The sequence below is a fragment of the Oreochromis niloticus genome, linkage group LG18 (genome assembly GCF_001858045.2).
Source record: "Oreochromis niloticus isolate F11D_XX linkage group LG18, O_niloticus_UMD_NMBU, whole genome shotgun sequence".
NCBI classification, from domain to species: domain Eukaryota; kingdom Metazoa; phylum Chordata; class Actinopteri; order Cichliformes; family Cichlidae; genus Oreochromis; species Oreochromis niloticus.
In genome coordinates this window covers 1,727,358-1,739,163 of record NC_031982.2, presented here as the reverse complement: position 1 = coordinate 1,739,163, position 11,806 = coordinate 1,727,358, and the positions used below count along the sequence as shown (strand labels likewise).

Below are 11,806 nucleotides of genomic sequence, written 5' to 3'. Positions count from 1 at the left end.
CTCAGCCTGCTACCTGGCTGTGGGGGAGGTTGGTGCACCTGAGCGGAATCAGCACATCACTCCTCCCCTGCACATAAATGAACTAGGGCCTGTTGTTTTGTTGTTGCTGATTTGGATTTCAAGCTGTGAGCGGAGACCTGCAGCTGTGGTTTGTACAGCAACCGTGAATAAAGACGTCATTGAATGCTGAATCGTGGTCGTGTCCTGCCTCCTACCTGTCACACCATCCCAGTATCAATGGGCCCCAGCTGGGTTTTTAGCTAGGAACCTTCTTGCTGTAAGCCGACAGTGGTGGAGCATACCAGACCCAATCCAGCTCAGTAGATATGGCGTGCTCAGGGTGATGGCCATCCAAATCCTCAGGCCAGTGTTTATGAAAATGACTAACAACATTTGTAACAACGCTGACTCACACTATACAGATAACTAAGCCTATTTCATCATTTCAACATGTTACTGCAATACATAGTTATTTTGTCCTGTTGCATGAGGTGATTCACTAGAACATGCGTATGTGACAGGAAGCGACAACCAGATGTTCTGTCAGAAAAGGGAACTAATCTGGTCATTTGCTAAGACTCCCACAATGGTAAGAAATGTTTCCATAAAAGGACAGAAGGCAGTGAGGAACAGTTTGAATCATCCATACAGTTTATTTAAAAGATACAGATGCATCACAAAAATATACATTATGTTACAATACAAGAACAGTCAATATAAAAACCATCAAATCATAAATCAGAATACAGAAATATGCAGTAGGTGGAGAAGTAGCCAAAACGTCATCATTCAGTAGCTTTAAACTGTTGAAATGCAATCCCAGTTCCAAAAAGGGTGGACGCTGTGTCAAATCAAATAATTCATTTTGAATTTGATGGCCAGTGTCTCAGTTTAAATGTGCAATGTTTTCTGTATTGTGAATAACATATGGGTTTATGACATAACTACATATTGGCCTGGTAATAATACATGTTTTCAGTAGCATCCTGTGTGCTGGGAGTAAGAAAACACATTACTGGGTTGGTCTTTTCATTCAGCTATTTGGCTACATCCACATAACACCTACAAACGATTAATACCAACATCACTTTATCCAGCAAACACAGATAGCTGTTAGCTCGCACTTTCTTAAATATATGATCCCACTCTGCTCTGCTGCCTGAAATGTTTTTCTGACTGACCAGACAATCATTTTTTTCATTTTGGCAACACATAATCATAATTCTATAGCATAACTATGGTAGATATGTCTGTAACATAACACATGAAGTATGCATATCAAAAATAATTTCATAGCTGTTCTTGAATGTGAGTCTAATACATGTTAACCCAAATAGAACATTACTGGATGATTTCAATTAGGCACTCTTGATTTAAACAAGTGACAAACATGAAGCAGGTTTAAAACTTAATCTGACAGAGAGGCGCAGCAGGAAACGAGTATTTTAAGTCAACTAAAGATTATTTATTATTAGGGAAAACTTTTTTTTTTTTGCAAAAATTGATCATCTGTTGAGAGCCGTGTGGAGTGAAGTGAAACAAAGATTCAGAATATCAAAGTTCCACATGCATTATAATTCAAGGCAATATATTTTTAAGTAGCCTAATAATTGTATCAGTGTCTGTGGGTGTCAAATAAAAGTACACTTTAACAGTATTTCTACAATGTTTATGTTTAATAAGAGAAAAATTCGTTGCATATTAGGCTACCTATATGATTTCTTTCTAGTACTTACATATGAACACAAATCTGACAACACAAAGCAAAGATGAAACCAGCCCAAAGAGTCTTCAAAGCGGTCACCACAGCACACTGGAAGTTTGACTGCTAATCACTTTTTGGTACCTGTTGCAGTTCAAGGTCTGGCTGCTGAGCTTGGGTTGGCAAAGACTCAGCTTTAAAATCACTCTGGGTTCTCAGCTAGCGTTGCATTAGCATGCTGTCAGAGCTGATGATTGAGCCAAAGTTGTGTTAGCAGTATAAAGAGTTTTTTCTGCCCTGGATGCAGTTTGCACTGTACTACCATGCTATTATACAAGAAAAATAAAAGTCATGTCCACATCTCCCAAAAGCTCCAGCATTTTCCTCCACTTGCACATGAACTGAAATCAGTTGTTCAAGTAGTAGGAAGAAAAAAGAACATGTTAGATTTTGTTTTTGTATCTGCTTGGTGCACAGATACGTCTCTTGTGACATCTGTGTGTGAAATGTGTAAAAACAAACTTGTACTTACTTAGATAACTGAAGAACCTTTGTAAGTACCAACATAATTGGAACTAATGTAATTACTGAATTTGCTACAGTAAAATGTTACATTACTGCATTACTGAAAAATTAAATGTAATTACTTTGTAACGCAACACACCGAACACTGGGCCAGACTGATTTGGTTAGATATGTGCTGCGGGGAAATGATTGTAGCAATCATCTCTGACCTTTGCCAGTTACATTGGTGACAGGTGGCCTAAAGAATGCATCAGTGAGAGACCTTACAACAATAGACCAACAAACATGTGGGTGTTTAGTACTCATATAAAGAGTGTGGTGTCCGCTGTGACGTTGTCCTGGTGCTCTGGCTATTGAAGGTAATGTGTCTCTTCAAACAAGGAATCTTCTTACCCACCAGCCTTTTGAAGTGGCTCTGGAACTTCTTTCCTAGAAAGGTGTAAAACACAGGACTAATGCAACAATACAAATAGGCTATGTTTCGGGTCACATAAAGTGCATAGTCTAAGCTTTCTGCGCTAGAACACGATTCTTCAGTGGAACTGGAGATCTGTATTGCTCGAAGAAGTATGACGATATTATATGGAGTCCAGCAGGCGAAGAATGTGAAGATGATGACAAATATGAGCTTTATGGCACGGCACTTTTCTTTCATGCGGGTGGACATGATGCGTATGGTGATGCTGATGTAGCAGTACATCACCATGAACAGGGGGAGAAGAAAGAAGAGCAGAAATTGCTGGTAGTAACTGAAAAGATGCCAGCGCTTCATCGTATCATCTGAGAATCCGGACTCCTCGCACATCAGTCCGTTAACAGCATGCTTCCAGACGTTTCGAAGAACAAGCTCTTTGACACTCGCTGCAATACTGATGCACCAAACGATCACAGATGCAATGATAGCATATAGCTTTTTCCTGCTCTTGGCAGCTGCCACTGCATGCACCACTGCTAGGTATCTGTCAAATGTCATAAGTGTAAGGAAGAGGATGGAACTGTAGAAACCAATAAAGTAGGCACTGCTGACCATCTTACATAGGGCATTTCCAAACATCCACTCAGACAGATGGTACGTGGCCCAGAAAGGGAGGCTGGCGGCAAAGAGGATATTGGACAGGACCAAATTCAGGAGGAAGATGTTTGTCACTGTGCTGAGCTTCTCATACTTGTAGATGATGACGAGGACAAGCCCGTTGCCAAGGTAACTCAAGAGGAAATTGACATAGTAGAAAACTGGGATGAATTTTGCACCAAATTCATTGACACTATTCTTGTCACAGAGCTGGACAGTTTCACTGACCACGTAGCTTTGGTCAGTCGTCTCTGTGGTGTTAAACAGATCCAAAAAGATACTATATTGGTCATCTCCATCGTCCATGGCTGCGGTTTACCCTGTGGCACAAGAAACATCAAAGGCTTGTTTTAGTCTGCACAAAAAAATGCTTATAAAACACAAGTCAGAGAACCCACAGCACCCAAGCCAGAAGGAACATTTGATGAGTTTAGGCACTGCCAGACAGGGTTCTGCTAAAACATCTCAAAGGATCTCAGGAACAGCATAATATGCCATTATTCCCATACCTATATAACTAGCTATGCCACTATATTTGTACACTAATGTAAATCAGTGCACACGTAATCATTCTAATGTATAATGATTCCTTCGGACACATGTAAGATTCACAGTAATAATTAGTTTCTGATGGTTTTTTCATGCAGGAGCAATCGGCTCCAAACAAGTTTATTACACCTTCTCACAGGTTGATGAGATTAGCAGATTACTGCATTCTGCTTTTATCTCTATTTCACAGAGCATCCCAACTTTATGCTACATATTATCAGACACATAATTAGTTTAACAGGTACAAAAATGGCCAGGACTATTGAAGATCAATATAAGGCACTCCTTTCAAAGATAAAAGGACAGAGTAGCATTATGAAATAACTAACCCAATCAGTCTTGCATACTCCATCCTGTTGTGTTCATTTGTTTCAAAACTGAGAAGAGAAACTGCTGACTGAAACACTTAAAAAAGTCCTGATCCTCTCCACTGGTGTGTAATAGTTCTACCAAAGAAATGACTCATTTTCAGTGAAAGAGGCTCATTTACATTTGAACTTTAGAGCAGGCTGTTGTATTTGCAATTTGGCAATCTGGAATAGGCTTTATTCCAGATTGTTACATTAACCAGGCTCATCCCAACATAACGTGATTATTAAAAGTGCTCTTTTGCAAAAAACAATAAAATATTTATAAATACCTCAGATTTGTAACTTGCCACTGCAGTTTCATCAGACCTCAAACTGAAATAAAATTTCTTCCTCTGAATTTTTTCCAGATTTCATATTGATCCTAACACTTTGTCAAACACATTACTTCAGTATAATCTGATGCATGTAAGAGAATACCAGACAGCGAGCTGGGAGGTAGCAGAGTTATAGTAGACTTGGAACTTGTTGGGATGTTACCCTGTAGATGGGTGTCCTGCTTGCTACATCCATGATAGAACTTTCTGTATATACAAGTTATTTACGTTTAAAACATTACAGCTTTGTTAGTAGAAAAATAACTGATTTGTTTAAGTACCCACCCACCTATGCACCGTCTGATTAGAGTATCCCAGGAGGCATCATGATTAGATTCCTTTAACTTTAACCGGGTCTTTTAGTGCAAAGAGCTCTCAGAGGAAAGCCATGAAACAAAATGAGTGTGACTGGTAGTTTGAAAGCTTTGGCTTCTGGGTCAGCCACCTCTCCAAACTCTGCACCAGTTTGCTCATCCACGTCATGCTACCTGCTCATCACCAGTGTTGGGCAAGTTACTTTGAAAAAGTAATTAATTATAGTTACTAGTTACTTCTTCAAAAAAGTAACTGAGTTAGTAACTGAGTTACAAGATTCTAAAAATACTTGAAAAGTAACTATTGCGTTACTTTAAAAAAACAACAACAACACATTTAACCCTCTGGGGTCCAGGGTATAATTGGCCATTTTTGACTACTTTTGATTTTCCCTCCACATTTCACCTTTAAAAACTATTTATTTGCCTTGTTTGGTATCATCCTTTTCAGCACAACCTCACGTGTCTGAATTTACAGTTATGTTTTCATTTTGACATACTGTGTTAACACAATTGATCTAAAATCAGACAAAAAACATAAAATCCAAGTAGAAAAAGTGATATTTTTTACTGTAACAACCACAAACATCTTTAATGAATCATATTTCATAACTTTAAATGCAAATATAAATTGTCAATTTTAAAATCCTATGCACAAGTTTTGCAAACAATAAAGTTATTTGCAGCCATTTACCTTTTACCCTTTTTTTTTAATGACCATTTCAAACTATTTACACAACAATCAGCTGTTCTGCATTCAATAAGATGCCACACGAATTATTTGTGCCACTCCAAATATTTCTGTCCACTATAAAGGAGAACATCACAGCCTGATACCTGCAGGTCTGACAGCAGCAGGTGTATCACTGCTGTTTTCTACCTGGAGACAGCAGTCGCCTCATTGTTCTGACACACAACACAAAACTATCCACAAGACAACACATTAACTACACACTCCAAACGTCACAGCTCTCTCACATCTCAAAACTCTCTCTCTCTCTTTTTCTGCTGTCTCTCTCTCTCTCTCTGGCCGTCACTCCTAAAACTTCCCCTGTTCTTTTGTTGTTTTTGTTACTCTCTGCTTATGCTTATGTCTGCATAAGCAGAGAGTGCTTGCTAGCGCTGTCCTTAGACAGTAAACGTGGCGAAACTATTGAGGAAAAAATGCCGCGTATATATTGTTTATCACGACTCTGGTTTTACGTGGCCTATCAGCACAATTATAAACTGGTATATGTCACCTTGTTGCTTTGTCATCTTGAAGTGGTCATGTGATTGGCTTACCACGACTACTTTATTCTTCCTCAGTCAAACAGCAGCACTCATGCGACTGTTTTGCCCCCTGAGCTCCAGGTGTTGTGCCAAAAAGTGATCGTCTGTCCGCGGGAGCGCGCACAGCTGCTTAAAGCTGTAGCGCCCAGATTACTTACGTAGTCAGCTACTTCAACTGATATAAGATGCGGTAAGCTCAACACAGCTTCAACCGTCTGTTTGTTGAAAAATAGTAACGCGACCGCACCGCATTTTCTTGTTAGTAACGGTAACGGCGTTGTAACGATAGGAGTAGTAATTAGTTAGATTACTCGTTGCTGAAAACGTTACTTGGAGCCGTTCTTCCCATCACTGCTCATCACTCGGGAACAAGAACAAACACGAGACTTTGTCACAGCAACACTGCAGCTTTTTTATTGCACTAAACTGGAGCTGACTGCTTGCTAATAGTTAAAAACAGCTACACATGTAACCCACCACCCGCTATACTGCGTTTAAATCCTCTTATTTCAGTTTCGACCAACTAGGTGGGGCAGTGTGTCCGTTAATAAGCAAACACCACAACGATTCTGGCGCGTGCAGCGGACGGCGAACACACTGACGACCATAAAACCAGCTTTTATGGTCGTGCACACACTTCTGCACTGCGGAGAGATTGTCGGGATTGTAAGTTCACACACACTCTGTTGCAAAGCACTCACACCAGCTGTTAACTTTAGTGACACAATGAAGCAAAGTGTCTCGCGCGTGGTCAGAGCCACGCCCTCTCCCAATCGCGACACAAACAGGTAAAACCAACGGGATACCGTCACGGATCAGCAGAAAACTCAAACTCTGAACATTATGTCAGTTACTTTCAGAGTTACATATCATGAAATCATATGATTCACACAATCGTACTGTGTTTCTCATGAACCACCTTTGTGACGTATTATAATCTACATTACATTCAATTCACATTCACATCACATAACATTAACGGTTAATACCTTATATTACTGTTGCATTTAAGTCCATGGGAATTGTGTGTATTCCAAAATTCCAATCTGGACTACACACAAAAATATGCAAGATAAGGTGGGGGAAAGATGGTGGAACTTTGTAATCCATTTGCATTCTAAGTGCAATTAACAAATCATGTTTGGGCAGGCTTTACCCTCATGGACTTAAACAGTCAGTTTTGTTTTATTTAAAAAGTGGTAATAAAACGGAGCATGATAACTGGTAAAGGTCAGTGCTGTCCAGATCTTTAAGTTTCTCATTAGAAGAAATCTGCAAGTCTTGCACAAGTAAGTGTTCTGCGTAATGTTTCCCCTTCATTGAAATGAATAGATTTCAGTATTTTGTCATATAACCGCAGCAGGCATTAACAGAAACCATGTAGCAGCTTTGATCTTCAGACTGCAGTTCACATACCAAAAGAAAAGCGATGTGGAGTGATATGACATCTCGTTTCACTGCTGGTGCAGACCTCAGTTTAACCTGCTGTACAATGTTCAACACTGCATTCTGTTCTTATTGCAGGGAGTTTACATTACAACATCGGTACGGTTTTACTTTTATTATTAAGAATCGTTAAAGGTTGATTTAAAGTCAAAAGTGTAATAAAAGGGTTATATGCCATGAGTTACAGTACTGTGCAAAAGTCTTAAGCCAGCCCTTATTTATTTAAATGTTGCTTTCAAAGAGCCATGGTTTGAAATTGTTTTTAAAAAGCGTTCATCAGCAATGACGTCCAAGCTTTCTGAAGATCTTTCAGAGTTTACTCACTGGACATCGGACGCCTTTTCACTCACTGTCAGTTGACGCTTTGTGCATTGCTATTTTCACGGGAAAGTTTACACTGAGCGATGAATCACTCACACATAAAAAGACACCAGATATGAACCAGCGCTCCGTCTACACATAACAGACCATTCAAAAAAACAATTTGAAATTGTATCTTTAAGCAATTTGTTACTAGTAACCTGTTGCAAAAACACTTAATTTATGCCCATTACTTTAATTAAGTAAAAACAATAAACAGAAGCATTTTGATGTGTATAATAAAGTGTCTTTGAGCAAACCTTGTTAGTCCCAAAGAGCTATTAGCTAAAAACTGGATATATAAATAATCTATTACAATGTTAACTCATAAATCAGCTAATACCTGCACAAGCATGCTTACTGTAATCTTGAGTGCTATCATTGTTAAAGGAGCATTATCATTATCAGTGTATATTATTTTGATCAGTTGTTTCCATACAACAGATGTTTCCATAACAGAAGTTCCCATGGAAACATCTGTTTCCACAACAGTTGTCTATTTATTCATAAATAGTTATAAACAATAAGCAATATAATAAGAAAACAACAACAAAAAAGTGTGTGTGTTGAAATACACATCATCATAAAATGTTAATGATACTTTTATTTTTTCACACAGACAAAACTATATGTAGTAACTGGACCTATTACATTAGCAGTTCAGTTTGTAAGCATGAATCAGGTTACTGTGACTATTAATATCAAAACTACTTGTAAAATTGTGGTTTTGAGTTTTAAGTACAGCCCTCTGCTTTGTTTGACATGATTAAGAAAACCCCTTCATCTTCCCTCTGCATTTATTCTACATCTCATTCTCCAGCTTTGAATATTTAGAGTTAATAAATAAGTTTTAGTTACATATAAATATTACACCTATTTTTGAAAAAAATAAAATCCTTGATTTTAATGTCTTAAAGGCAATCAAACTCACCGTGGAGAGAGTGCAAAATGGACAACAAGGAACCCAAGAATGCTGAGCCACTGGAAGATTCACGGCAACTGAATTTGTCAGTGATCAGCGAGTGTTTAAAGGGGATGTCTCAGAGCAGACCTGCAGAGTGTAGAGTGTGAGCAGAAAAAGGGTGGAATCCAGCAGTCTCCAAATAATCTGATTCACTTTTAAAGAGACAAAGAAAAGACTAATGCAAACAACTATTTTTTTCTTTAGACTTCAGTTGTGACTGTATTTATGTTGGCTTTAAACACTTCTGGTAAACATGGCAAAATAGCACATACAAAATAATTGATATGTGTGGAAAATTTTGTAATTATCTCTACATCTTAAAGCACGGTTTTAACCTTTAAAAAACTGCCCTAAAGCATTATAGCTAATAAGGAAAATGTTGGGTTGCAAAGGTGTAAAACTTCTGTGTAATAATGATAGTTGATCATATCTGATACCACTTCCTTTCTTCTTCCTCTTTGCACACATATTTCAGTTTTGCTTCTCTTTCCAATAATAGGAAAGAGAAGTTAAAGGTAACTTCAGTCAGAAGATTGCTGCCACTTTGGAAAGAGTAATATACAAACTACACGAGAGATCTGAAACTAATGCAAGTTGTTGTTTTATTAGGACATTGTGTGGGGATAAAAGAACCCATGTGACAGGGACAGTCGTGTGTCTATAAAGATGGATAAAGTTTTCCAATATCCTCGACAGTTTTCTGAGCAGGTGGAGAATTCACATCTACATCTACAATTATATAATTATAATTATATAATTATATAATTATAATACAACAGAACTATAAACTCCAGTTTGACGCCACATCAGACAAAACACATGGGCCAAGAGGAAGCTTAAGAAAGCTGTTGGTGAAATGATTCAGATTTACACCCCCCCACCCCCACCCCAAACACACACACACACACAACACACACACTTAACAAGAACATATGTGCTTCTTTCCTGGAACTAGAAAAAAAGAGAAAAGGTGTGAAACAGCTGCTAATTTCCTTGAACAATCATTTCTTTTCATACCTGATATCTGTCCCTGAAGCAACACCACCCTTCAGACTGTCTGCAGAAAAATGGATGAATCAAAGTGTTGTTAATGTCGTAAATAAAACTGATGTTGAAAAAGATATTGTTTATATTTATAAAATGATTATGACTTCACTAACTGCTGAGACACATATCTTTCTTTAATTTCAGTTGTTTCAATATTATACGTGAAACAATTTAACTATTGGGTAATGTTTAGTACAGAGTCCCAAAGCTTGATTCTGCTCATCTGGACATTTTCAGTGTTTCGTCAACATTGTCAGGTGACGTCTTCAGTCTGAGCTGACTGCAGGTTTCCAACCTTATAAACAGGACATTTGCACAATGACTGAAACCAGCACCACTGAATGAACAATTATTATTATTATTAATAATAATAATAGTAGTAATACTAAAAAGGCCCACTGATCAATGTCCATGAGTCCCATTCACAGAGAGTTGGGGAATGGCTGCAATCACAGCATTGTAAGATGGTGACAGATGCACCCTTAGGCCCCCTCCTCCATTCAGAGATGGTGTTTCCCTTTTCATGTAAATGTCCTCCTTGACTGCGCCCTCATACCAGCGTTCCTCCCTGTCCAGGATGTGTACATCCTCATCATTGAAAGTGTCCACTGGCCTGTAGGTGTAAATAGACTGCAGAGTCCTGGCCTGACGAGGTGGCTCTGCTGTGTTGTGTCATCTTCTTAGTCAGAACTTGTTTAGTTTCCACGATGTATAAATCCTGCCAATCCTCCTGCACTTAACAGCGTACACTATGTTACTCTGTTTGTGTCGGGGGAACTGATCCATGGGGTGGACAAGTTTTTGGTGCAGTGTGTTTTGTGGTTTAAAAGCTACCTGGATGATTGAGCATGCATCATGACATTTAGTGCAGAGTAAGTGATCTACCAAAGAAGTATCTATTGATTTCATTTTCTTCTGTGGTGGCAGCAGCACCAGGTATGCCTTCTGGTGGGACATGCCTGCACCTCACAAAGGAGGCATCCTTGTCAGATGCCCGAACCACCTCACCTGGCTCCTTTCAGTAGCAGCGGCTCTACTCTGAGCCCCTCACCCCATCTCTAAGGGAGTCGCCAGCCACCCTTCAGAGAAAGCTCATTTCCATCACACATATCTGTGATCCCATTCTTTTGGTCGCTCCCCAAAGCTCATGACCACAGGTGAGGGTAGGGATGTAGTAAATTGGGAGCTTTGCTTTTAACCACGATGGACCGGTACAGTGTCTGCATCACCAATCCATCTATGGATCTCCTGCTCCCTTCACTCATGAACAAGACCCCAAGATACTTAAACTCCTCCACCTGGGGCAGCATCTCCACCCTTTTCCAGCTGAGGACCGTGGCCTCAGACTTGGAAGTGCTGATTCTCATTCCTGCCGCCTCACACAAACTGTCCCAGTGCAAGCTGGACGTAAAAGTAGAGTTTTCAGAATTTTATTGTTTTCATGTTGTCATATAACATATACATCTGATATATTCAATTCAATTCAATTTTATTTATATAGCGCCAAATCACAACAAAAGTCGCCTCAAGGCGCTTTATATTGTACAGTATACTCTATAATAATAGAATGCTAATATATAATGGGATGCTAATGCCCAGGTAAAAAGCAGAAGGGGTTACATGAAGAGGATGTGGGTCGTATGGAATCTTTGAACCATCTACACTAACATCGAAACATCTCATCGTTCAACATTCAGAAGAGGCAACTCAGAGCGAGTGATGAGGTACAACACAAATTCAACAGCAAGGGGAAGCCAGGATGTCAGATCAGGAAGGAGATCATCAGGTCATTTATTTTTAAATATAGAAACAGGCCAACGTGTCATTAAACTGAACCTAAATGTGTTTTCCAGACCTGAAATTTTAATAT

General features: G+C 39.0%; 1 protein-coding gene across 2 annotated transcripts; it reads right to left on the bottom strand.

The window, feature by feature from the left end:
- Positions 1 to 628: 628 nt before the first annotated feature.
- ccr12a (chemokine (C-C motif) receptor 12a) lies at positions 629 to 9,710 on the bottom strand. 2 transcript variants are annotated; one of them, XM_005461527.4, is made up of 2 exons: positions 8,857 to 9,710; positions 629 to 3,619 (listed from the first exon to the last, which is right to left on the bottom strand). In XM_005461527.4, exon 2 carries the CDS (start codon positions 3,603 to 3,605, stop codon positions 2,523 to 2,525), a length of 1,083 nt encoding a protein of 360 aa, XP_005461584.1. In that variant the 5' UTR covers positions 3,606 to 3,619; positions 8,857 to 9,710; the 3' UTR covers positions 629 to 2,522. The 2 variants fall into 2 exon arrangements, with proteins under 2 accessions (XP_005461584.1, XP_019203800.1); XM_019348255.2 differs by lacking the exon at positions 8,857 to 9,710 and adding an exon at positions 6,132 to 6,166.
- Between the last annotated feature and the right edge of the window lie 2,096 nt (positions 9,711 to 11,806).

What these genes read in the sequence shown, in the direction of transcription:
- ccr12a (XM_005461527.4), bottom strand. Translation starts at nt 3,605, where the DNA reads ATGGACGATGGAGATGACCAATATAGTATCTTTTTGGATCTGTTTAAC.